Here is a 27,613-nt window from a genome sequence, read left to right as displayed (position 1 = left end):
AAATCCAAGGGAGCCCTATATGTTAGGTGGCTGATATGCACAGACAGGGAGAGGGACCTTGGGAAGAAGAAACTGGATGGCCTTAATATGTATACCCCACAGGAGAGGAGGGACAGGAGAGATACGATACAGACGTTTAAATACTTGAAATGTATTAATATAGAAACAAATATTTTCCAGGGAGGGAAAATAGTAAAACTATGAATTGAGGTTGTGGGGTAGTAAACTTAGAAGTAATGTCAGAAAATTATTTTTCACAGAGAGGGTGGATGGCTCATGCCTGGAATGCCCTCCCGAGGAAGGTGGTGGAGAAAAAAAAACTGTGGCGGAATTCAAAATGGCGTGGGATGAACACAAAGGATCTCAAAACAGAAAATGAATGCTAGAAAACCAAAACTTAAAGATTTGCATATCAAGTGGTGCTTAGATGCAACTCTGGCTATGTCAACTAAGGCCAGTGCTGGGCTGGCTTGTGCGTTCTGACTCCTGCATATAGCAAAATGTAGATCACTTCACCGCGCTCTCGTGGCGGGTGGGAAGGCACTTGCACAGTGTGGCTTGTACTCCACAAAGCTCTTAAATGCTCGTCACAAGCTCCAGACTAGGCAAGGCGGGATTGCATTACCCATCAGTGAGAATATAAGGCCTGTTTGTCCTCAGATAATGATCAGACCAGGACAACAATATCAAAGGCATTAACGAACTAGGTAAAAAAAAAAAAAAAAATTTAATCTAAAGAATGTCCTGCCGAATGCACAGGCTGCTTCACCAGTTGGGACAGTCCAAGGGCACAGAAAGCATCAAACAAAACATGAGAGTAAGAACTGAGGGATCAACAGGAAGATTAAAATCTCCCATAATTACCATGGTAGCTGAATACACAGGCAATGCTACAAGCGTATTCAACAACAGGAACAATAATAATGTGATATAGTAGATGGACAGTAAACTATACATACTGTCAAATTCACATTCGCTATAACTAAAATATTTATCATGCCACTGCTTGTCCCTGGGATCAGCAGAATTAATCTTGCTATCATTTGGGATTCTGGAAGCAGGATACTGGGCTAGATGGACTATTGGTCTGACCCAGTATGGCTATTCTTATGCTCCCCTCAAAAACGTTACACAATTTAAACCCTTCCAGATAAAACAATACAACTCCCCCACCACGCCTTACATCTCCCACCCATAACCTACAGGACAACATTGTTTAGCTGAAATCACATCAGAAGTCTCCAACCAAGACTCAGTTTACTCCAAATACATCAATCTCGTACTGAAGAATTAAATCATAAATCAAAATAGTCTTATTGCTTACAAAGTGGCAATAAACAAAACCATACACAATGGACCTAAAACAGAAGTCACGCTTCTCCCTTTAAAGGAACTTCAGTCAACATCCTATCAGACTTACGCAGACTGTTACCTCTCAGAGAGAGAGAGAGAGAGAGAGGCCCATACTCGGCGTGGACAGTAATCACCAAGATCTTGCACATGGTAAAACAAACAAAAAAGGCCAAATGTTATGGGTCCCCCAAGCCACCCAAGAAGCTCCTTAGTCGAGCTCCTTTGTTGGTACTACGTTGGCACACTTCCTCTGGCACATGACACCTCTGCTCTTCACCGCACACCACCGATGACATCACCAGTGGGCAGGGCTAGCACCGTCCCTGCAGCAGCACCATACACGATGGAAACTAGGGAGAGAGGAGATGGAAACAGGCTCTGGGGAAAGCAAGGCAGAGCACTCTCCAGATGACAGCTCTCAGCAAACAACCTCTCCCAGCATAAGGCCTCTGCTCTTCACTGTGCACCACCAATGACCATTGGTGGGCAGGGCTAGCACTGTCCGTGTAGCAGCACCACAAATGAAGGAAACCAGGGAAAGAGGCGATAGAAACAGGCGCTGGGAAGGAAGGCAGAGCACTCTGCAGATGAAATGGCTCTGGGCAGAAAAACTGTAAAATAACACAAACTCAAATACCCAGTGTAATAGGCACCCAAAGAAACACTGCAAGAAAAATAAGAGCAGTTTATGAAGTAGGAAGTGATGTCACCTCTGGTAAGGAAAGCTAGTAGGTGGTGATTATCACTGCATTTGCAACTCTGACACAACAGAGATGGTAGGAAACGTTCCAAAAATAAGGAAAACCTGTTCATAGTAGATCAAAAAGGTCATATTTTCCTACAATGTGGAAACTTAAAATGATCAAACCCTTCTTCCCAAGGGAAGTATTCCAAAGCCTAGTACAATCAATGGTACTAAGCCATCTAGATTACTGTAATGCCATCTGTGCCAGATGCAAAGAACAAATCATCAAGAAGCTTCAAACCGCTCGAAATACAGCAGCCAGACTCGTATTTGGAAAAGCGAAATACGAAAGCGCCAAAACCCTAAGAGAAAACCTGCACTGGCTCCCACTAAAAGAACGTATTGTGTTCAAAGTATGCACCCTGGTTCACAAAATCGTTCACGGGGAAGCACCGGCCTACATGTCAGATCTCATAGACTTACCCGCTAGGAACGCAAAAAGATCAGCACGCTCATTCCTCAATCTCCACTACCCCAACTGTAAAGGATTAAAATATAAATCCATATACGCAACCAGTTTCTCCTACATTTGCACGCAACTATGGAACGCATTACCTAAGGCCATAAAAACAACGCAAGATTTAACTATCTTCCGAAAGCTACTGAAAACTGATCTGTTCAATAAGGCATACCAATAACATTCATCCTTAATACTAAATAATGAGACTACACATGAACTAGAAAAACCAAACTCCTATCACTTGACGGACTACCCTCTTTCACTTTAACCCTTATGTTGAATATGGTTTCTCTACAGTCGATGACCTAATGTATGTTGCAATCCTATAGGATAGAATGTTTGTACATTGGGAAGCTTGCCAGGTGCCCTTGGCCTGGATTGGCCGCTGTCGTGGACAGGATGCTGGGCTCGATGGACCCTTGGTCTTTTCCCAGTGTGGCATTACTTATGTACTTATGACGTAGGAATCAATATGCACTACCACAATATATTCTTCTTTACCATGTATGTATGCACCTTAATGCAACGACTTTTGTACTCTGTTACCCGGAAATGGCAATCGCCATTACGGCAAACGTAAGCAACATTGAGCCTGCAAATCGGTGGGAAAATGTGGGATACAAATGCTACAAAATAAATAAATAAATAAATGATCTCTTACACAAGAATTGAATATACAAAAACAAACATAAAAGAGTTAACCTGGTTACTGTCAAAAATATAATTACTATTTTGAATGTGTACTATTACTTATTAGCAATTTGAGGCTCATTCATCCTCCCTAGGATTTAGAAAACATTTTGACAAAATACATTCACTAACACAAGAAGATAAAAAAAAAATTGTATCCAGCACTTCTAGCCCTCAATCATGACCCAAAGAACTGGCAAAATTTAAGGCTGCAATGAGGCCCTGGGGGCAGAAGAAGTGAAGTGACACCTCTGAACCTAACTGGGGCCTAGGTGTAAGCAGAAGGGTAGAACAGAGATTTGAGACAAAGGAAATAATAAATAAGGCCTGCACATGGGCAGGGTAGCAATGGAGAACAAAGGGGGACATGTAAAGGCTAGGATATGCAGAAAGAAGGACCTTAACGGGGGTGATGCAACAGAGAGGGCTGCATGTAGGTTAGAAGTGAGGCCAGCATCACAGAAGAAATGAACTCACTAGATACTCCCCCATCTACTACTACTACTTATTTCTATAGCGCTACTAGACATACGCAGCGCTGTACACTTGAACATGAAGAGACAGTCCCTGCTCAACAGAGCTTACAATCTAATTAGGACAGACAAACAAAACAAACAAGAGATAAGGGAATATTAAAGTGAGGATGATAAAATAAGGGTTCTGAACAAGTGAATCCTAGGCACAAAGCAAAGTAACAATGAAGTGATTCAGAAGAAAGTGAAAGTTCAAGTGACCCCCTCCCCCAAAACAGTGGGGGTAGAAAAGAATACATGGCAAGTGCAGTATAGGATTTTTAAAAAATACTTTGTGACTGTACAGTTAAGAGTCAGGATGAAGATATACATGTTTTGTTTTTATTACTATATAACATTATGTTGTACTCTGCCTAGGTCTACGCAGATTATGAATAAATTAAAAGAAATGGGAGTGGCACAGACAGAGGGAAACAGTGGGAGGGGTTTAGAGCAAGTGCTGATGAAAAGAATATACGCATTGCCATACTGGGACAGGCCAAAGGTCCATCAAGTCCAGTATCTTGTTCCAAAAGTGGACAATCCAGGTCACAAGTAACAGAACAGTAGAACAGATTTTATGCTGCTTGTCCTAGAAATAAGCAATGGATTTTCACAAGTCCATCTTAACAATGACTTATGAACTTTTCTCTTAGGAAGTTATCCAAATCCTTTTTTAAATCCTGCTATGCTAACTGCTTTTATCACATTCTCTGGCAACAAGTACATAAGTATTGCCATACTAGGACAGACCGAAGGTCCATCAAGCCCAACATCCTGTTTCCAACAGTAGCCAATCCAGGTCACAAGTACCTGGCAAGATCCCCAAAAAGTGCAATACACTTTATGCTACTTATCCAAGAAATAGGCAGTGGATTTTCCCCAAATCCATTTTAATGGTCTATGGACTTTTCCTTAAGTCAAACCTTTTTAAACCCCGCTAAATGCTTTTACCTAGAAAATGAAACGGGAACAAAGTTTGTCCCCATCCCCACAGGTTCTATCTCCATCCCCATCCTGTCCCCACAGGCCCTGTCCTCATCTGCAGAAGCCTTGAACAATTATGATTTAAAATTTAACTTTTTAAATATAAAAAGGAACAATATGCTGTGCAACTACTGTGTATAAATTACAAATAAAAAACAATAACAGCAAGCAGTTATAATAACTCTCCTCGCCACCACTCTCTACCTTTCCAACCCCAACAATAGCTGATTTCTACTACCCCAAGGAATCCTAATCCATACTGTTAAAATGTCCAGGGTACAAAATACAACCCATTCTGTATGCCCTAGAGGGGAGAAATATGCCCTATGAAGCACCATTATGATTTTTTAATCTGTGGATGGAAAAGAAGTCATCAAGAATCTCAGGATTTAGTCTAGCTCTCCTGTCTTTCACAGTCCTTCCTGCAATAAAAAATGTTTTCTTAGAAGATGTGCTGGTAGCAGGATTTATAGGACATGCAAATTTTGCTAATTGTGGCCAGCTTGTTTTTACAAAAAATCAAAATATCATTGTCTGCATCACTAACAGTTCATTAACAGGTTTCACAGTAGAAAATGAAACGGAGACGAAGTTCATCCCCCTGGGCTCTGTCCCCATCCCCGTGCCATTCTCTACTTTTACCACATTCTCTGGTAACGAATTTCAGAGTTTAATTACACGATGAGTGAAGAAATATTTTCTCTGGTTTCTTTTAAACTTAGTAGCTTCATTACATGCCCCCTAGTCCTTGCATTTTTGGAAACAGCAAACAAGCGATTCATGTCTACCCATTATATTCCACTCATTTTATAGACCTCTATCATTATCTCCCCTCAGCCGTCTTTTCTCCAAGCTGAAGAGCCCTAGCCACTTTAGCCTTTCATCTTAGGGAAGTCATCCCATCCCTGTTACCATTTTCATCGCCCTTCTCTGTACCTTTTCTAATTCCACTATATATTTTTTGAGATGCAGTGACCAGAATTGCACAAAGTATTCAAGGTGTGGTCACACCATTGAGTGATGCAAAGGCATTATAACACATTCTCATTTTTGTTTTCCACTCTATCACTCTCTTTGTTTTTTTAGCCACTGCTGCAATTGAGCAGAGGGTTTCAACTTATCATCAACAAAGACACCTAGATCCTTTTCCTGGGCGGTGAATCCTAATGTGAAACCTTGCTTCATGTAGCTGTAGTTTGGGTTCCTCTTTCTCACATGCATCGCTTTGTAATTGCTCACATTAAACATCATCTGCCATTTAGATGCCCAGTCTTGTTAAGTCCTCTTGCAATTTTTCATAATCCTCTTGCGATTTTACAACTTTGAATAAACTTTGTCTCCAATGACCTATTACTGGCTAAATCCAGAGGTCAATATTCCATCCTCATTCTTCTTGATCTTTCCGCTGCTTTTGACACTGTCGATCACAGCATACTTCTCGATACCCTGTCCTCACTTGGATTCCAGGGCTCTGTCCTTTCCTGGTTCTCTTCCTACCTCTCCCTCCGCACCTTTAGTGTTCACTCTGGTGGATCCTCTTCTACTTCTATCCCTCTGCCTGTCGGCGTACCTCAGGGTTCTGTTCTTGGTCCCCTCCTCTTTTCTATCTACACTTCTTCCCTTGGTTCATTAATCTCATCCCATGGCTTTTCCTACCACCTCTATGCTGATGACTCCCAAATCTACCTTTCTACCCCTGATATCTCACCTTGCATCCAACCAAAGTTTCAGCGTGCTTGTCTGACATTGCTGCCTGGATGTCTCAACGCCACCTGAAATTAAATATGACCAAAACCGAGCTTCTCATTTTCCCCCCCAAACCCACCTCCCCGCTCCCCCCGTTTTCTATTTCTGTTGATGGCTCTCTCATTCTCCCTGTCTCCTCAGCTCGAAACCTTGGGGTCATCTTTGACTCTTCTCTCTCCTTCTCTGCTCATATCCAGCAGACCGCCAAGACCTGTCGTTTCTTTCTTTACAACATCCGTAAAATCCGCCCCTTTCTTTCCGAGCACTCTACCAAAACCCTCATCCACACCCTTGTCACCTCTCGTTTAGACTACTGCAATCTGCTTCTTGCTGGCCTCCCACTTAGTCACCTCTCCCCTCTCCAGTCGGTTCAAAACTCTGCTGCCCGTCTCATCTTCCGCCAGGGTCGCTTTACTCATACTACCCCTCTCCTCAAGACCCTTCACTGGCTCCCTATCCGTTTTCGCATCCTGTTCAAACTTCTTCTACTAACCTATAAATGTATTCACTCTGCTGCTCCCCAGTATCTCTCCACACTCGTCCTTCCCTACACCCCTTCCCGTGCACTCCGCTCCATGGATAAATCCTTCTTATCTGTTCCCTTCTCCACTACTGCCAACTCCAGACTTCGCGCCTTCTATCTCGCTGCACCCTACGCCTGGAATAAACTTCCTGAGCCCCTACGTCTTGCCCCATCCTTGGCCACCTTTAAATCTAGACTGAAAACCCACCTCTTTAACATTGCTTTTGACTCGTAACCACTTGTAACCACTCGCCTCCACCTACCCTCCTCTCTTCCTTCCCGTTCACATTAATTGATTTGATTTGCTTACTTTATTTATTTTTTGTCTATTAGATTGTAAGCTCTTTGAGCAGGGACTGTCTTTCTTCTATGTTTGTACAGCGCTGCGTATGCCTTGTAGCGCTATAGAAATGCTAAATAGTAGTAGTAGTAGTAAGTACCTCACTAGTTATTCCCATCTCTAAATCATTTATAAATATGTTAAAAAGCAGTGGTCCCAGCACAGATCCTGAGGAACCCCACTACCTACCCTTCTGAATCGAGAATACTGACTATTTTACCCTGCTCTCTGTTTTTGTTTTTTTTTACCAATTTTTAATCCACAATAGAATACTACCTCCTATCCCATGACTCTCTAATTTCCTATGGAATCCTTCATGAGGTACTTTGTCAAATGCCTTTTGAAAATCCAGATATACATCAACCAACTTACCTTTATCCACATGCTTTTTCACCCTTCAAAGAAATGTAGTAGATTGGTGAGGTAAGCTTTCCCTTCATTAAATTCATGTTGGCTTTGTCTCATTAATCCATGCTTATATAAATGCTCTGTAATTTTGTTCATTATAATGGTGTCTACAATTTTGCCCGGCACAGACATCAGGCTCACTGGTCTATAACTTCCCAGCTGGACTACATGATGTGGACTATCAAATGGAGAAAAAGAATGGTATCCCATTTTCAGACCCGGTACTAAGATTGTAGGACTTGCACAGGGAAGTTCTGCTTGATGGTAAGAACACATCCCATCTAATGACGTACCTTTTCTTCCCATTGTCATAAGATGGGAAGAACAGGGCCTCAGTAAAGTGGAGCAACTGATGGGCAATGAGTTGATAAAGTCATCTGAGGAACTTCAAGAAAGCTATGAGCTGGACTGGAGGGACAGCTTTACTCCCCCGTTTACAAAGCTGCACTAGAGGCTGCCAGTGTGCTAATGAAGACACAGCCCATTCACTTTGAACGAGCTGTGTTTGCATTGCCGCACGGCTTTGTGAACAGGAGGGTTAGTTATTTCCAAATTAGATATTTCATAATGACTTGGAAAACATGGGAAGTGAAATCCATGTTTCAGATGATGTGTCTGGAAACACTTGGGAATAAAGTGATTATCTCAAAGCTATATACAGTACTATTCATTGTATTGCAGCTGGCTGAAGCAGAGTGGACAACTGTAAGTAGAATTTATAGAAATAACTGGGAGATATTATTAACATTTGTATAGCGCTACCAGATGCACGCAGCGCTGAACACCTGACATAGAGAGACAGTCCCTGCTCAATAGAGCTTACAATCTAAAAATATAATACAGACAGACAAGACAAATTAAGGGTGAGGGAAGTACTGGGTGAGAAGGAACAAGGGGAGGCAACTGAGTAGTGGCTAGGAGCCAAAAGCAGTGGTGAAAAGGTGGGTTTTCAGCATAGATTTGAAAACAGGTAGAGATGGAGCTAGACGTACATGCTCAGGAAGTCTATTCCAGGCATAAGGTGCCACAAGGGAAAAGGAATGAAGCCTGGAGTTAGCAGTAGAGGAGAAGGGGGACAACAAGAAAGATTTGTCCAGTGAGCGGAGTTCACAGGGAGGAATGTAGGGAGAGATGAGAGTGGAGAGGTAATGGGGGGCTGCAGAGTGGATGCATTTAAAGGTCAGTATGAGAAGTTTAAACTGAATGCGGAAGAGGACAGGGAGCCAGTGAAGTGACTTGAGGAGTGGGCTAGTGTGGGTATAACGACTTTGGCGGAAAATATATATATAAACACAATATCCTCCAGTCTATATGCTCCACCTTCAATAACACCCTAAGCTGTCTATTGAGATGTTTGTGTATTGTGTTGACACTAAGTGGCATACTATCCTATATAATAATTTGCACCTCCAACGTTCTACATCTGGATGCCTGGGTTCATAACATCCATAACCACTCATTGCCCCGCCCTCGCATCAAAACGTAATGACGTCAGAGGGCAGAACAGTGAGAAGGGAAGCCAGCGCCAGCCAGCCAGAGAACGTTCAGGTACAAATCGAGGGCAGGAGAGAATTGCGAGGAGAGGGAGGGAGGGAGGAAGGGAAGGGAAGAGCAGGGCAGAGGAGAATGGATGGGATGGGAGGACAGTAGAGAAGAGAATCATGGGACATCGAGGGAAGGGAGGAAGGGGAGGGCAGGGCAGAGGAGAATTGATGGACATGGATGGGATGGGAGGACAGTAGAGGAGAGAATCGCGAGACACGGATGGGAGGGCAGGGAAGAGGAGAATCGCTGGACATGGAGGGGAGGGGAGGAAAAAAAAAAAAAGCTTACATGACAGCCTTCCTAGGGCCCGTTTCATTGTTGAGGAAATGGGCACGGTTCTACCAGTATCATAATATTTACAGTTATTTGAATATTTTTTTCTGTTGATATTGTCTATCGCTTATGTCCAGATTGATCTTGTTGTACACTGCCTTGGTCAATAAATCCTAACAAATAAAGTATTTGGCTCTGCACCAACTAATGTAAATGAATAATTGGGAAAGGATAGAAAGGATGGGGCTGAGAGAAATAAGAACACATGGGAAATTATTTATGAATTATATATAGAAACAAGTATATAATAAGGGCAACAATAGATCTGAGATATGATAAGATGGACTATTGGTATTTATGACTATTCATGATTTAAAATTGAATAAAAGGTTAAGGGGGTCTTTTACTAAAGCTTAGCTCGAGTTATCTGCAGCAGGGCCCATAGGAATAAAATGGGCCCTGCTGCAGATAACTCGAGCTAAGCTTTAGTAAAAGACCCCCTAAATGTTTTGTTTTTGTTTAAGACTTGTCTCTAATGTGTGGATATCCTTTTCAGACAATTCTTGCCAAAAAAAAAAAAAAGTGTTCTGCATCACAGGTCAAAAACATAAATTCAGGCGTAATACAATGAAATACTTCTCTACAGAAAGGCTGGTGGATACATACGGCTTTCCAGTGGAATCAGTGAAGATGAAGACTATATCTAAATTCAAGAAGGAATGGGACACACACATGGGATCTCCGAGGGAAAGTAAAGAACAGTAGATGGTGTGGATGGACAGACCGGATAGACCATGTGGTCCTTATTTGCCGTCATTTTCTCTGTTTCTGAATTTCCTTGTCAACCTCGATGATCCAAGAGGGACAACAGTACCAAAACCAATTAGAAAACTGAAGCATCAGCCAAAATGTTGAGAGATCAAGAAAAATAATGTCCTTATTTTATTCTTTTTTTTTTTTTTTTTAAGAGGTAGGAGTGGAATTTTGCTTTCAATTTCTTTCTATTTTCTTGATTTTGCTTTTTCTGTTTTTGGAGTCTATTTTCTTAAGGGGGTTCATTTTATCTTGGTTTCCCCCTTTCATCTGTTCAAGCAATCTGCTTCTCCTCCCTCCAGGCACTTGCCTCTCCTCCCCCTTCCAACTGTTTGCCTTACTTCTGAGCTCTCTCCCTAGACAACCCAGTAGGAGGAGGCAGCCTTGGGTCATGGAGCCTTTCCACAAGCCCTATCAGTGGTGGCAGTAACCACATCACAGTTTTCCCTGCGGTGGCAACAGCAGTCTCTTTACCACCCTATGGTACCATCAGTTGTGGCAACAATCCATATCACCCTAGGTTTAAGCCCTATCAGTGGTTTTGGTATTTCTTCCCAGCTTTGTGGCAAATTCCAAATTTCCAGTAGCCAGGATTTTTCTAACCCAAGGCATGGACAAAGCAGGCTTGGGGAAGCCAGGGATCTCACAACATTCACATTTAAATTTCTGCCTAGGATATACACAGAACATAGTGGCCAATTATAATTACAAACCTCTCTCGTGTTCCTAGTTTGCTTCATTTTGCAATATCTCAATGATCTCTGGTTTTCTCTTCACTTTCTTACAACCCATAAGTCCCTGAGCTTATCCCAACTTTTCTTCAACTATGTTACTGTTTTTATATTCAATTCCTCAATTAGAAAATTGGTCTAAGCATCTATCAACTTTTCCAAATACATTTGTTAAATTGCCCTCATCTACTCTTCTTTGAGTCCCACATTACACTCTCTTATTCCATAATATCCTTTCTTTTGAAAGGGGTTAGCTTATGGGCTTCATACATATGGGGTAAAGATCTCTTGTACAATCTTGTTGTTCTAAAATATACCTACTGAAGTCCCTAAGCTTCACTTCATAGTGCTCTTGGTAGAGACTCCAAACAATTTAAGTGGCCCTTCTCTGTACTGCTTCTCCTCTATTCATATGCTGAACTGGACACATTAGATAAGTTGAAGCCTCACTAGAGACCTACTGTCTCTTTTTTACCCCTACTTATTCTGCACCTCCCTATGCAACCTAGCATTCTACTGGCTAGCTCTAGGGCCTGCCTGACTTGATGCACCACCTAGAGATTATTAGGACAATCATCTTAGGGTTGAGATCCTAGAAGCAGGAGAGAAAACCAACCACGTATCTCTTGCTCCCTTAGATTTATGCACTCCAAATACATAACCTTTTTTTTACCTTAAAATTGTAATTATCAAGCAATATACTACACCTTGAACTGTGCTATATCATTTCTCATTTGGAAATGAATATCTCTGTATAAATCCATAGTGCGACCATATATTGAATTCTGTGTGTGGTTGAGGTCATCCTACTCATAAAAAGATATAGCAGAATTGAAAAAAGTACAGAGAAGGGCAACAAAAGTGATAAAAGGAATCTAACGGCTTCCTTCTGAAAACGACTAAGGGGTATGTTTACTAAGGTGCATTAGCGTTTTTAATGCGCCTGTAAATTTAAGGCACATTAAACGCTAATGCGCCTATACATTTCTATGGGCACGTTAGCGTTTAACACGCGTACACCATTTACATGCGTTAAAAATGCTAATGCACCCATAGCACCGCTTAGTAAACCTAGCCCCAAGTTAGGACTCCTTAGAGAAGAGGCAACAGAGATTTTAAAAACATGAGTAGGGTGCAGCAGGGAATGATTATTTATTACTTTAACCTGTACAAGGACCAAGTGACACTCCACAGAACTAACAAGTAGCAGATGAAAAGCAAATTAGAGGGGTCATGAAATAAGGCTGTCCAAAATATTGCGGGAGAATGTGATCAAGGCATCTAACATGATTGGGTGTAAATGGGGTTTGGACAAATTGCTAAAGAAGGCCATAAAAAATTATTAACCAAGTAGACCTCATAATGCTATTACTACTCTTGCTTTGGAGGGAATTGCAAGAAATGGTTCTATTCTTTAGGATCTGCCAGATAATTCCTAGGGACGTGGAAAGGACACAGTCAGAGACAGGATGCTGGACTTAATGAACCCTTGGTCTTACCCAGAATATCTACCCGATGAAAAAGATAAAAGCAGATCGGTAATAGGTATATATGGACTTTTATTCATGCAAATAAACAATGCAAGAAGTAATTTGCATGAATAAAAGTCCATATATACCTATTACCGATCTGCTTTTATCTTTTCGATCTTGGAGCTTGTGGATCGATTGCCTTCCTGTTTTTGGGGACCAGAATATCTACCCTAGTGCAGACCTTATCGTAATACCTGGTGCAAGAAATTATTCCAAAGGCAAGTCATGCAGTACCCTTTCCTTAAAATAAACTCTATTTACCACTACATTCTGCTATCTCTAACCATCCTAAGGTTCAACCCCCAAGCACCTCAGTTTTAGTCATAAACTTGCAAAAAAGTAATGTCAAATATCTTGCTGGAATCCAGACATATCACACCCAATATGTATATCCCTGATCTACTTCACTTGTTATCATCCAGTGCCTGATTTTACTCAGCATCCCCCCCTTTTTCCCGGACACAAAAACGGGGGGGGGGGGGGGGAAGAAAGAGAGGGGAAAACCTATAGTAAAATCCAATAAAAACACCGGACAAGCTGCTTAAACTACACTACTACAGGACAGTAAACACGAGCGACCACTGGAAACCAGCCCCGCCCCTCAGCGTCATCTTTGACTGTCTCCAACCAACACACGCGGGCAGGTGGTAAAAGCAATACATACAGAACAAGCACAAGGCAGTCCTTAAACCTCCTCCTTGGTCCCTATAGTGACGGGTAAGACCCACCAGTAAAACGAACGAGCCTGCCAGACTTTAGTTGTCACCGCCGTGCCGTGTCATTCCCACCCAGACCAAGATATTTACCTTCCCAGGTCACATCATAAAGCTCAGACACTTTCGCCATTTTCGGTCGGACTAAGAACTCCTTTGATCACGTGATTACCATGGAGCGTCGTTTCCGTCCCGCACAAGGAGGTTTAACAGATAAGAGATGAAGTGACGTCAAAATGCTGAAACCAATTAGGTCAACAGCATTAGTTTTCCCTTCCCCGCGCAGCCGTCATCCCCGTATACTCAAAACAAAGCAAGCAAACATATGAGTTGCTGCATCTACGTTGTCGTTCTTTATTGTTAGTAGCATTTTTATTTAATCTCACTTATATTTTCAAACATGCCAGCTTGTGCAGCATACGGATGTACACAGAGGAAGCATAAAAACGGGATAACTTTTCATAGGTAGATTAGTAATTTGTTATAAATCTTAATCAGTGGTCAGTTGGAGGGGCTGGTTTCGGGGACACCCTAGCACGTGTTATATTCATGCAGAGATTTTTTTCTCTCCTGGTAATGGGCCACTAAAACAGACATCATGTTATGAGAATCAAGTGGCGGAGCAGGTGAGGGGAAGAGGGGGTGGTGGTTGGGAAGCAAGGATAGGGGAGGGCAGACTTATATGGTCTGTACCAGAGCCAGTGATGGGAGGCGGGACTGGTGGTTGGGAGGCGGGAAATTCAAGGTAAGGTATACACATATGAGTTTGTCTTGGGCAGACTGGATGGACCATGCAGGTCTTTTTCTGCCGTCATCTACTATGTTACTATGTTAACATTCAGAGTTTCTATCTATTTATTTATTTATGACATTCATATCCCACATTTAACATGTATTAGGTTGAAACCTGGGAGCATTTGAAAGCTTTTTTTTTTTTTTTTACCTGTGCCTAAATGGTTTGTGGGAACTTGCTCCTTCTGTTTTGAAGAAAGCAGTGGTATATTGTAAAAATGCACTTAATATTGTTTGTCAGGGCCACCAAAAAGCTGGTCCGGGCCCGCCCCCGAGGTCGTCACCGCCTTCCCCCCAGACCGCCGCGCCACAGTCCCCACCTGCCACCCTCCGTCCGCCACTGGGCCGGGCCCCCTGCATTGAAATCATCACAGCGCCTCACCTGTCACCTCCGTGACTGAAAGCGCAGCAGCGGCAGATCGGATTCACCTCCCTTCGGCCCTTCCCTCCCTGTGTCCCGCCCCGCTTTCAATACGGGGGGCCCGGCCCGGTGGCAGACGGTCGACGAAGCCGAGGGCGGGTGAGACCAGGGACTGTGGCACTGGGCCCCTCTTGGAGGCCCGAGGAAGTTTGTCCCCCCTGCCCCCCCTCTCGGCGGTCCTGTTGTTTGTTACTATTATTTACTACTGGTTGATATATAGCAGAAATTAACCAAGTCAACTTCATTCTTTGTAATATAATTTTTAATAACATTTTTCTCAGTCATTACCCAAATACAAATAAAATTATAATGTTAATTATATGACGATGTCTGCCTCTTATGGTAGCTTTTGTTAATTAAAGCCATGTCAGAAAAATATTTGCAAGTGCAGTTTTATTATTCAGGCAAACAATACACCGCCAAAATACAAAATAGCAAGCAGCACAGTATTAATCACCAAGTTTATACAAAGCTGATTACTTTCAGTGGAAAATAAATCTGTTGGCTGTCTGCTATGTGAATATTCCATCACTGTTTAATTATTGCTACCAAGTATTACATATTTAGGGCATATTCCGTAAACATAGATTGTTTACATTTGTTTATCTAGACCTTACATGTACATGCTATTGCTTATTAAACCCGAAGGGAAAACCAAAGTGTGGTTCAACAATTTGGTATAAACTGCTGTTTATGACTGTACTTGTCATGAAATGCTTTAAGTCCTACTGATCTGTACATCTGTTGTGTTATTTGGTGGGTGGAAACAGTCAGGTGGGCTTATAGGGAGGGAGGGGAGTACGGGAGGGGAAGGGTTCTTAGGGTAAAAATTTTTATTGTGCCATGTGGATGGTTTACTGGTTTTTTTTTCTTGCTCTGTATGAAGCTTATCAACAAACATGTTTTACTTTTAATAAGGATGATTAAAACATAAAAAATAAGTTTTGGATGTTACTGAATTCTATTATTCTGTCTCACTGTATTTCCAGTTTTGGCACAGTATGAGCCATCACAAGAACAAAATATAAGAAAACCAATGGGCTACATTAGGGGTTTATATCCCATTTAGTTATGTTTCCAAAAATGAGAGATCTGTTTGACAGAAAATATTTTTATTATTTTGACTTATAAACCACTTGTCCCTGAAACATTCTCAAACAATAGAATAATCCATTTGTGTATCTCAAAGGTAAAGTTCTACAAAACATATGAACATGTGATTACATGTTCCCCAATGAAAGGAGAGTTTAATTCTACTTCCATTTAATTTCAATATATTCCATCATCTTTATAACACCATGCTTCCCAAGGCAGATTATAATAACATTTAAGATGAACCCATCAGGAAACGGGATATCCTCACTGATATTTGGCCATCTGTATTGTATATAGTGTATATATTTAGTTTTTAGTGTAGAAAAATGAGCACAAATTACAGAGTTTAAAATTGCTGTTTCTACCAGCTATAATAATTTTTAAGCTGTTTTAGTGATATTCAATTGTTATTTCATGATATTTGTATCTATATATGGGAAGCTTTCAAATAAAATAAAAAGCTGTCTAATAAGTTTTAAAAAAAACTTTTGTCCTCCACCTTTTAAGGCACTGCCTATCCAATTGAAACAGCTTTAGACTTGTTACAGATGGACCAACAATAAAAAAAATGACAATGTGGATGCAGCTCATAGGTTTGCTTGCTTTATGTTGAGTAAACAGGGATGACGGCTATACTGAAAAGGGGAAACTCAGACAGTCCTAATTGGCTTCCTTGCTTACAATGGACTAGATAGGCTTACTTCCACTCCTGTTTATTAAACCTCCTTGGTCCCGCAGCCCCTGACGCACTGACGTTGGTCAGGTGTTCATTTCTTGTGTTTGTGTGGCGCCGTGAGGATAAGGGTTGAATCCATTGGTCTGCTTTGGTGTCTTTTGCCAGGGGTATTTACAAATTATAACATTTGTTCCCATTCTGAAAAAAAAAGTTCTGGAATTTATTAGAAACAGGTCTGTTACCAAGGTAAAACCATTCTACAGCAGTGGCGTCTCTAGACAGAAATTTTTTTGGGTGGTGGATGTAAACAACATTTTTGCCCATCATAGCTCCCTTTCTCTCCATTTTTAAATTAGCAATAAACACCACAGTCTAATATGCATAAAAGAAACTATCCCCTCCAAGCTAGTTTCAACTGCCCAGTAAAATTTCCATTATAATCGATAGCATCATTCAACAAATTATTCTATGTGGGCATGAAGTTTTATTCTCTACAGAATTGGTCAGAATCTCAATATAAACCCTGAAGCTCCAGTTCTGTATTACAAACTTCATATTCCCCAACAATGAATCTTTCCCCTTTACAACTCGCCACACAAAAAATATTCAAATTGTTATTTCTTGTCTATCCCAGATCAGTCCAGACCAATGGGTTATGTCCAACAAGGAGCTTAGATTGAGAACAGGAGACAGCAAGAGCCTATCTGGCCCATTGTGTGGACTGAATCCAGTAGATGAGCTTGATTCCACATTGATACACCCAAAACAATAGCAAATGCTATTGAAAACAATTGCAAAGGCTTATTAGAAATGAGGGACTGTCTACGTGTAGTCCATCTGTAAAAAGTATAGATCTGTTCCAGTTGGATAGGCAGTGCCTTAAAAGATGAAGGATAAAGGATTTTATTTATTTTTAATTTATTTGACAGCTTTTTTATTTGAAAGTTTCCCATATCTAGATATATATCATTAAATAAAATTGAATATTACTAATACAGCATAAAAGATTATTGTAGCTCTGTATTTTGTGCTCATTTTTCTACTCTGTTCTATAGAATACAGTACTACATGGCCAAACTTCAGTGAGGATATCCTGGTTCCTGGTGGTCTTGTAATCCGCTTTGGGAAGCCTGGTGTTATAAAGATACAATATATTGTAATTAAATGGAAGTAAAATTAAACTCTCCTTTCATTAGGGCACATGAAATCACATCTTCACCTCATCTGTTTTGTAGAAGTTTACATTTTAGGTACACAAGTGGATTACTCTGTTTTGAGCTTGTTTCAGGAACAAGTGGTTTTAAAAGTCAAAATAATAACAATAATTGTTTTGCTTCATGCAGATCTTCCATTTGTTGAAACATAACAAAATGGGCTTTAAGCCCCTAATGCAGTCCATTTGTTTTCTGATAATTTGTTCTTCTGTTGACTTATACTGTGCCAAAACTGAAAACCCTTACCTTTATTTAGTCAATAATAAAAGGAGCACAATCCACCCTAAAAGATGGGATACTGATGTGGAATGCATTGGTGGGACATTTGTGTCTATGTGCTAGTATAGTACAATTTAAGCGACTCTTAAAAACTCACTTGTTTGAAGAAGCTTTTATGTGAGGAAGGTTTTGATGCAGTAAGAGCAGTGTTTCTGTAATCTGTGAAATGTCTAAGAGAATTTGCACATTCTATTGTGATATCTAAGAAGAAATGATATTGTGATGGTATTTTTTATTTCGTTTTCAAGTTGTTCATAAACACTTTCTTCTGTGAATGGTTCTATATCCACTCTATTCCCATATGTACCTTTGCCATTCAATCGTGGTCCTTCCCCAGGATTTTCTTCCTTGAACACAGATCAGAAGTATTTGTTTAGCAAGTTTGCTTTTTCCTCATCATTCTCCACATAGCTATTCACATCATCTTTCAGTCTCACAATTCCATTTTTAGTCTTCCTCGTTTCTCTAATAAAAGAGGTGGGAAAATGTGGGATACAAATGCAATAAATAAATAAATAATATACCTGAAACAATTCTTGTCTCCCCTCTTTACATTTCTAGCCATTTGTTCTTCTGCTTGCACTCACTTTCACCAGACATATACCTTTCTTGGCTTCTTTCAGTTTAATCCGGTATTCCTCTTGTGTTCCTCTACTTCAGTTTTTTTTTTCTGCCACTTGCTTGGAGAAAAATATTGGTTTCCTTGTTCTCTTGCTTTTATTTACTCTCCTTACATAAAGGTTACTAACCATTTATAGCTCCTTTCAGCCTGGACTACTGCCTTTCCACTTCTCTTATGTCCTCCCAGCTCATCAGCTCTTTCTTCAGGTATTCCCCCATTTTGCTAAAGACACCTTGTTTGAAATCCAGGACTTTGAGTTTTGAGTGGCTTCCTTCCATTTTAGCTGTTATATCAAACCAAATGTACCCACTTGGACGTTAGACACACTTTCCCAATTTGTGAGCACCGGATCCAGCATTGCTCTTTCCTTCGTGGGTTCTGTCTTCATTTGTCTGAGCAGAGCATTTTGTAAGGTGTCCATGATCTCTCTACTTCATTCCAATTCCGCAGAGGGAACTTTCCAGTCCGCATTTTGCATGTTGAAATCTCCCAGCAACAGCACCACTCTTTTCTTTCCCAACTTTTGGTTATCTGTAACCAGATCTTTATCTAGTTCCTCCGAGTTTGTCAGAGGTCTGTAGAAAACACTCATGTGGACAGAGGATCCATCATTTCTTTTCAAGATGATCTATATCACTTCTTCCTTTCCCCAGGTCCCTGGTAGTCACTGTTATTTCATTTTTTACATACAGTGCTACACTTACACCTTTACGACCAGTGGTGTGCTGGAGCAGGCTCTCACAGGCTCGCAAGAGCCGGTTGTTAAGTTTTTAAGAATTTTGGGAGCCGGTTGTTAAAGTAGGGCCCTCCATGGCTACTTTAACAACTGACTCCCAAAATGTGGGCTTGGGCCCCCTGCTGAATTATCTTTTACTTTGCTGGTGAGGATGCTGAGCCCTGCCAGTCAAGTAAATAGACTACTGCTGCTCCCCGCTCCTTGTTTCCAGCTCTGGGCAACAGGCTGGGACTTCTCGAGCATGTGAGAGAAGTTCCAGCATGCTGCTCAGAGCAAGACATTGGAAGTGGTGGCAGTCCATTTATAGGCTGCCAACAAAGGTATGCCTAGCAAGCCTGCACGAAGAGAGGGAGGAGAGAGAGGCAAGTGTTGCTCCACCCCCCCCCCCCCCCCCCGGCCACCCCTGGCCCTTCCAACTGCAGAGCTGGCTACGTCCGGAGAAAGAGCCTGTTGTTAAAATTTTACCAGCACAACCCTGGGCAAGTTGGAAGGGCAAGCCTGTTGCCACACACCAACCCTTTAGTAAAAGGGCCCCTACATATTGTAAACACAGATTTAATTTAACTGCATCTAGACTCAATTGCAACCTAAAAACAAAAACTCACTGTAAATACCAAGCCTTTCCTCCAAACTCAGGGCTCCTTTTACTAAGCTGTATTAGGCTCTATGTGCACCAAATGCATTCCAAAATGGACCTACCGCTCGACTACCACGTGCCTCTTGCAGTAATTTCATTTTTGGCATGTGTCCGCTACGCGCATCTGAAAAATGTTTTTTATTTTTGGACCCGCATAGCGGACGTGCGCCAAGTAGCATCTGACACATGTAGGTCATTACCACACAAATTCTTCACCGCTAGGTCTATGGCTGGCGGTAAGGTCTCAGACGCAAAATGGACACGTGCCAACTCCCCGCTCATTGTTTCCAGCTCTGGGCAGCAGGCTGGGACTTCTCGAGCATGTGAGAGAAGTTCCAGCATGCTGCTCAGAGCAAGACGTTGGGAGTGGTGGCAGTCCATTTATTGGCTGCCAACAAAGGTATGCCTAGCAAGCCCGCACGAAGGGTATAACTTGTCTGGAATGTTTTTACGTTTGGGGAGCGTGCCAGGTGCCCTTGACCTGGATTGGCCACTGTCGGTGACAGGATGCTGGGCTAGATGGACCTTTGGTCTTTCCCAGTATGGCACTACTTATGTACTTATGTACTTATGAGGAGAGAGAGGCAAGTGTTGCTCCCCCCCTCCCCCCGGCCACCCCTGGCCCTTCCAACTGCAGAGCTGGCTACGTCCGGAGAAAGAGCCTGTTGTTAAAAATTTACCAGCACACCCCTGTTTACAACCATCTCTGTGTTTTCTAAATAGATTGTAGCCTGGTATGTTTTCATCCCATCCATGGGAATCATTGAACTGTGTCTCTGTGATAGCAACATTGTAGTCTGCCTCTAACATCAGGGCTTGCAGATCATGAAGTTTGTTGCTTAGACTTTAGCATTTGTGGTCATCGCTTTCCAGCTACATTTCAGTGGCAGTCTCATCTTCTGTTTAGTTTTCTCTTTAGTCTCACTTCCTGCTGTGTTGGTAAGAAGTGATTTGCTAACATTGTTGTAAGGGAGGAGTGGCCTAACGGTTAGTGCAGCAGGCTTTGATCCATGCAACCTGAGTTCAAGTCCCACTGCAGCTCCTTGTGACCTTGGTGAAGTCACTTAACCCTATGTGGAAAGGCTGAAGCATCTAGGGCTCTTCAGCTTGGAGAAGAGACAGCTGAGGGGAGATATGATAGAGGTCTATAAATAGTGAGTGGAGTTGAAAGGGTTGTTTACTCTTTCCAAAAATACTAGGGGGCATACGATGAAGCTACAAAGTAGTAAATTTAATATGAATTGGAGAAAATGTTTCTTCACTCAACATGTAATTAAACTCTGGAATTCATTGCCAGAGAATCCGGTAAAGGCGGTTAGTTTAAGGGGGTTTAAAAAGGGTCTGGATGGCTTTCTAAAGAAAAAGTCCATAGACCATTAATAAATTGACTTGGGGAAAATCCACTGCTTATTTCTGGGATAAGCAGCATAAAATGTATTGAGCTTTTTTAGGATCTTGCCAGGCATTTGTGACCTGGATTGGCCACTGTTGGAAACAGGATGCTGGGCTTGATGGACCTTTGGTCTGTCCCAGTGTGGCAATACTTCTGTCCCAGTGTGGCAATACTTATGTACTTATGTAACCCTACATTGCCCCAGGTACAAAAACTTAGATTGTGAGCCCTCTAGGGACCGTGAAAGTACCTGCATATAATGTGTACAGCGCTGCGTACGTCTAGTAGTGCTATAGAAACAACTAGTAGTAGTAGTAGTTGTTGTTTTCATTGTTTCTGTACTGCTGTCACACATTGTATTCAGCTGGGGGTGACCACTGGAAGTGACCTGCCTCCATATGCCACCCCCGCCTTCTAGTTTAAACACCTAGATACATATTTTCTGAATTTCTCTCCAAGCATTTTTTTCCTGCCACAATGAGATGCAGTCCATCATTACAATATAGTCTTTTGTTTTTCCATGTATTGACACATCCTCTTATGTACCTAAAACCTTCCTGATGACACCAGGCTTTGATGCACCTATTGAAATTCTCAGTATTTTGTAAACTTTTCTCTCCCTTTCCAAAAATAGATAGTACTTAAAAAAAACTACCATTGGTACCAAAGGTTTTAACCCCTTCCCCAGCTCCTGAAAAGCTCTCTGCGCTGCAATTGGTTATTGTTGGCCAGGTCATATGTTCACAGGTGGATAACAACATCAGTGTTAGACTCCTTAGTTTCTTCTCTGATTATAATCAGTATTTGCCTGGTACTCTTGGTAGCTGAGGAGCCTGGAAGGCATTTCAGTTTGCTGGGCCTCTTGAACTGTGTTTCAAATTTAATGCCTCTGATAATTCAATCCCCTAGCAGCAACAGTTTTCTGGTATGAGGTTCTTTATTAGTGCTTTGGGGGTGTCTTTTCTCTTGGGACACCTTCATTGCTTTTTGTTCCACCTCAGTTCTATTTTCTGGAGCATCGCTTTCTGTACGGACATCAGTTGTGAGGGTGGATGCTTCTGTGCCACATGTCGTAGTCTTCCAGAACCTACTGTGATACATCTATTCTTAGGTGGTTTAATTCTTTTAGGCAGTGGTGAGAAAGTGGTACGATTCTGTGCATTGATAGAAGCTGCTTTAATTGCATCAATTCATGCATGAGTTTGCTAAGCTCCTCTTTTATACTAGCAAACTGAAGACAGATAGGAGAAGCCGTAAACCACCAGATGGTGTGCCTTAGAACTAAACCACCACAATTATTACACAGAATAAAAGTCACCTTGATTGTTTGGAATGGATATGAACAGTTGTACTATGATAGGGTTAACAGTCTGTAAGATTGCCTGTGTATGACTGAAGAGTAGCGTTAATGACTTTTGGGTTGTCTAAATATGAGGAGAAAACCCTGAGGAGGGTGAGGTGGGGTGGGTGGGTGCTACTACAAGTCCCAATGAGTCAGCCAAGTTCTCTATCAAAAAGAGTTCTATAAGAGGTGCAAGCAATGACACTTTGCTAAAATAATCAAATTCAGTTTGATACAACAGTCAAATTCAGCTAGACACTAACTTTTCTCCTTTAAATCTAAATAATAATTATAGCAGTCTTTGCATTTTTTTTTTTTTACCTAGGACTAGCAATGAAAAATAAACCTGGCAGAACTTGTCCACAGTATAGTAGCCAAAGTTAGAATGCTGCGGCTAGAGTTATCAGGGTGAAGGACAAGAAACTATTTGAAAAGCCTATGCTCACTACTATCAGAGTTTGGCAGAAAGGGAGAGAAAGCTTTTTGCTTTCTTTTGTTTTTGTCTTTTTTGGGATCTGGGTTAGAAGACAGAGAAGTACACCACAATACAGATTAAGCAATAATCAATAAAGTACAGAGAACAAATATATCAGGTAGCTAAACCTGTAGCCAGAATGTTGAGAAATTAAGAATAAAATATCAGAACACTTGCAGTATTATGGTTCAGGTCTGGCACATGGAATGTTTCAAAGTGGTCTGTTTCTCTTTACTCTGCTCCTCTTAAACATTATAGCTCTCTTTCACCATTGTTGAAACCTCTCTATTGGGGTTCCCTAAATGTCCTGTTTCCAAAGTATCCTTCAAGAATATTCCACACAACCATGTTCTCCTGGGCGACTGTCAGCTTTCCCCCATTTTAGTTTAAAAGCTGCACTATCTCCCTTTTAAATATTAGTGCCATCAACCTGGTTCCATCCAGGTTAAGGTAGATTCCATCCTTTTGGAATAGGCTCCCCCTTTCCCAGAATGTTGCCCAGTTCCTTACAAATGTGAATCCGTCAGCCTTGCAACATCGTTTCAACCAGCCCCTTGGGTCCTGCATGTGGAATGGGAAGCATTTCTTTAAATGCTACCTTGAAGGATCTGGATTTCAGCTTTCTTTCTACCTAATAGCCTAAATTTGGCTTTCAGAACCTCCCTTCCACATTTTCCTACGTCATTGGTACCCACACGTACCAAGATAGCCAGCTCCTCCTCATCCCTATCTGGGTGACATATGAGGTCTGCCACCTTCACACTAGGCAAGCAAGTGTCCAGACAGTCCTCACATCTGTTGGTGTAATACAGGTACACTCTTTTGGAGATGTTACTGGAGTATCTGACAGTGTAAATCCTGAAAATAATGGGTCCCAAACAAGACTAACATTGATGAGGGAAGTGTCAGATGCAAATATATTCCCCTTATCCTTAGATCCAAGCCCACTGCACCAAAATAATAGAAGGAACTAACTCCATGCCCAAGTATTATAAAAATAGGGCAGTTATTTTATTTACAATAGCAGCAAACATGAAATAAGAAAGACAGAAATGAAGACAAAGCCAATCCCATTACAGAAATAACCTTGGAGTAAATGCACATAAATCCCTAACTAGATCCTGACATGCAAAGAGTCACTCTAACCTGCAGCACTAATACAAAAGTACATGGCACATAAAACCTGATGCAGTCCTTCTAATGTCAGTGTGTCCCTCATATGGTCAGTCTGGTCCAACACAGGTCTGCTCCAACGAGTAGGATGTTGAAACTGCAGCCCCTATCTCTGATAAGAGCCCCTTTTTGTAGAGAAATTACAAGCTGTAGCTATAGTACTGGTACCTTCTGTCCTGGCAATGACACCAATTCTGATAATAAACTTGTTGTCCTAGAACATTGGGAACCTTGTCCGCAGTGTTCTGTCTGTGTGTGCCAGGTTACAGCATCTTAAAGCAACAGGCTTTATAGATGAAACATCTGTGTTTTGCATATTGTAATCAGATTGTTAATGCTGGATAGTGCCATGTATTTATGAATCCATGTATTTGATGCATACAGGCTGTACATAGTACATCATAGCACTTGTTTTGCCCCTACACATCCACCATCCATTCAGCTATCTACATGCCTATTGATTGACTCACCAATTACAACAGCTGTCCTAACCCTCCCTCCTGGGCAGAAGCTTCTAGAGACACATCCCTGATGGACAAGTCCTGATTACAGGATTACTTCCTATTTCACCACGGTGATGATCTCCTTTTAGGAGAACTCCCTCCTCTAAGGCAGCACAGGGTTTGCCAGATTGGAAGTGGAAATTCTCTACAGCATCCCTGTAGGTCTCCTTTATGTACGTGTCTGTCTCCCTCAGCTCCCCCAAGTCTGCTGCTGTAGCTTCAAGAGAACTCATGCTCTGAGAGCTAGGAGCTCTTTGCATTGAGCACACACACAAATAACCTCTCACCAACTTAGAGATAATCTTGCATGTGGCACTCACTGCAAAAGACTGGATAGCACCCCTCTTGCTGCTGGACTGCTGTCTGCATCTTAGTATTATTGAGTTATTTAATTAATTAAAACTTGTCAATGTACTAGGGATATTAGACTAATATAAAGAGCCTTAAGATTATATGGTATAATGTGTGATTTATTTAGTGTTTGCTTCTCAGAAAGTAATGAAATGCAATTAAACTCTGTAATAAAAACTATGTTATCCTAATTAGAATAATTGACTATAAATGAATAGATGTGCTAGGGGTGGGTGGAAGTTGGAGAGGTGGGTAGGTATGAAGACTGAGGGGGGGCAGGTCCAGAGAGGGCCTTCAGGAGATGAGAGCACATGGACGTTTAGGAGATGAGAGCACATGGATGCACATGAAGTGTTTTGATTGGTGCTGCTGCCGGCGGACCTGTAGGTCGAGTGGATTACCTGTATCGACAGTTGCAGCTGCAACAACAAAGACAGCAACAAGAAGGGAGATCAGCATGGACTATGATGAGACAGGGCCAATGCAACAGGTAAGGCAATGCTTGGTTTGTGGCAGCGTTGGTGCACTCCAGAGGTTGGTGCCCCCTGTCGTGCTGTGCCAGCACACAAGCACTTACACAAGACACACACCAACCCCCTCCCCTAGCACAGTAAATTATAGCAGGTAAAGATCTGCATAGTCCATCCAGTCTACCCCAACATAAGGGCCAGAGCCACACCCACCACTCCTTCATGATTAAACATTGGTATCAGAACGAGAGCAGTTGGCATTTGTCACCATGTCAACCACATTCACACATGCATTTACATGCAGAGGAGTTGGAATGAATTCCAAGAATCATGCTTCACATGTTTTCCCCACTGGTTAGGCTGTCATCCCCACTATGATAAGCAGTTAGTTTAGGGTTATGAAATAATTCCTGCTTTTTAAAAAACGTTTGCCTTTATACAAACTCTAACATTATTTTGCATACTGGAAGGGCAATTCTGTAACCTAGGCACTCACACTTAAGCACATTACATGTGTAAATGTTTAGAATATTGGCATTTTATGCATGTATTTTATGTTAGTATGGTGCCTAAGCACTATTTTGCAAATATCCACTGAACTTCCATAGTGGATATTTGAAAGGAGGGCACACACAGGAGTAGGGTTCTATGGCTGGCATAAGTGCAAGCATCTACATGTTAGGTACCTAAATGTTTAACAGAATCTAGGCACCTGGGTTCTGTTACTTATAGAATAGGCTTATACCACGTGCACTCCATATGCTTCATTTGAGACATCCAGTGATGGAATTGCCTCTAAGTGATTTTGTAACCAGAGGGCATGAGAGAAACATACCTGCAGATTCATGTTCCAGGCATAAATATTTGAAATTATAGTTCAGAAAAAATCATTTGTAGAATTTTTCTGGAAATGCTGCTAGCAATGTATTAAAAATACAGATGTCATTTATTCATCAATTTCAATAAACCACAGCTAAATTGGTTTAAAATCTTGTATCTGAACCAGAAAAATAGTTTTATGATTTCTTTTCACCAAACAAACGGCTGCTTTGTCTCTGACAGCTGTAGCTTCACAGATGAAAAGGCTCCAGCAGTCTTGGCTGTCTGTTTCAGTACCTGCAAATTCTGATCCAGTCACAAGCTTTTAAGGGATGTCTCCAAGCTCATTTCTCATACACGCTTAGGTTTTTTCACATGCCATTTGAAAACTAGAAATCTGTTTTTCAGAGTAATAAATTTTCTTTATATGACAGATGCCGTGACTTAAAGACAAATTTTCATGCGTCATAAAAATATATCCCAAGATCCAGTTAGATAAATGTAAGTGCTTTCATGACTGAATACTTGGATTATATTTATTTATTAAAAAAAAAAGATTGTAGACACACTGACTCATGATTCTATTCTTTGATCGTGAGATACATTCATCATGTGTTCACCAGAAATAATGTTCAGTTTTCTAACCCCTTCAACAAAATGGCATTAATGCTGGAACTGTATTTCAAAATGGAGGTTGAGCAAATTTACTGAGTACCATTGGTGAGCAAATGATGGTTATGCTTTACGATGGAATTTTTAAGCTGGCATACTAGTAAACAATTTTTAAACTAGCAATCTATCTGAAAAGCACTTGCATAAACTGGTTGAAAATATAAGAACTTAAGTACCTTGCTGTGTTAGACCCATAAAGAACAATTCTATACTTAGACACTCACATTTGCATACCCTGTAAGCATTTAAATATGTAGAATACTAACACTTACTTGTGTTAAGTATATTTACCAATGAAAATGCCAGCAGGACTCCTAAATGCTGTTCTGTAATAGCACATGTATGTGGCATAGCGTGTAATTGCAAGGGAGCAATATACATGAATGGGTCTGGGCAGGGCTTCCACCCATGCATGTCAGTTATGCATATTCCTTCTGCATTTACGCAACTGCAGTTATACCAGATGGAATAAATGTTAGGTATGCTGATACTCAGTTATGCTAGTACAGATGTAGAATCTATTTTGATTGGGATAGATTTGGGGATTCAAAATTTGTAAGATTTTGCAGTGG

At 41.3% G+C, this 27,613-nt stretch overlaps 1 protein-coding gene across 1 annotated transcript in view; it reads right to left on the bottom strand.

The window, feature by feature from the left end:
- The window catches only part of EMC2 (ER membrane protein complex subunit 2), a 102,704-nt gene extending 89,155 nt beyond the window's left edge, over positions 1–13,549 (bottom strand). Inside the window, exon 1 of the mRNA XM_030218060.1 lies at positions 13,465–13,549. Coding sequence (XP_030073920.1) covers positions 13,465–13,504 — 40 coding nt within the window. The 5' untranslated portion in view covers positions 13,505–13,549. The remainder of the gene's footprint in view (positions 1–13,464) is intronic.
- Between the last annotated feature and the right edge of the window lie 14,064 nt (positions 13,550–27,613).

The sequence above is a fragment of the Microcaecilia unicolor genome, chromosome 1, assembly GCF_901765095.1.
Source record: "Microcaecilia unicolor chromosome 1, aMicUni1.1, whole genome shotgun sequence".
NCBI classification, from domain to species: Eukaryota; Metazoa; Chordata; class Amphibia; order Gymnophiona; family Siphonopidae; genus Microcaecilia; species Microcaecilia unicolor.
The sequence above is the reverse complement of the archived record's forward strand: the minus strand, read 5'-3'. Positions and strand labels throughout refer to the sequence as shown.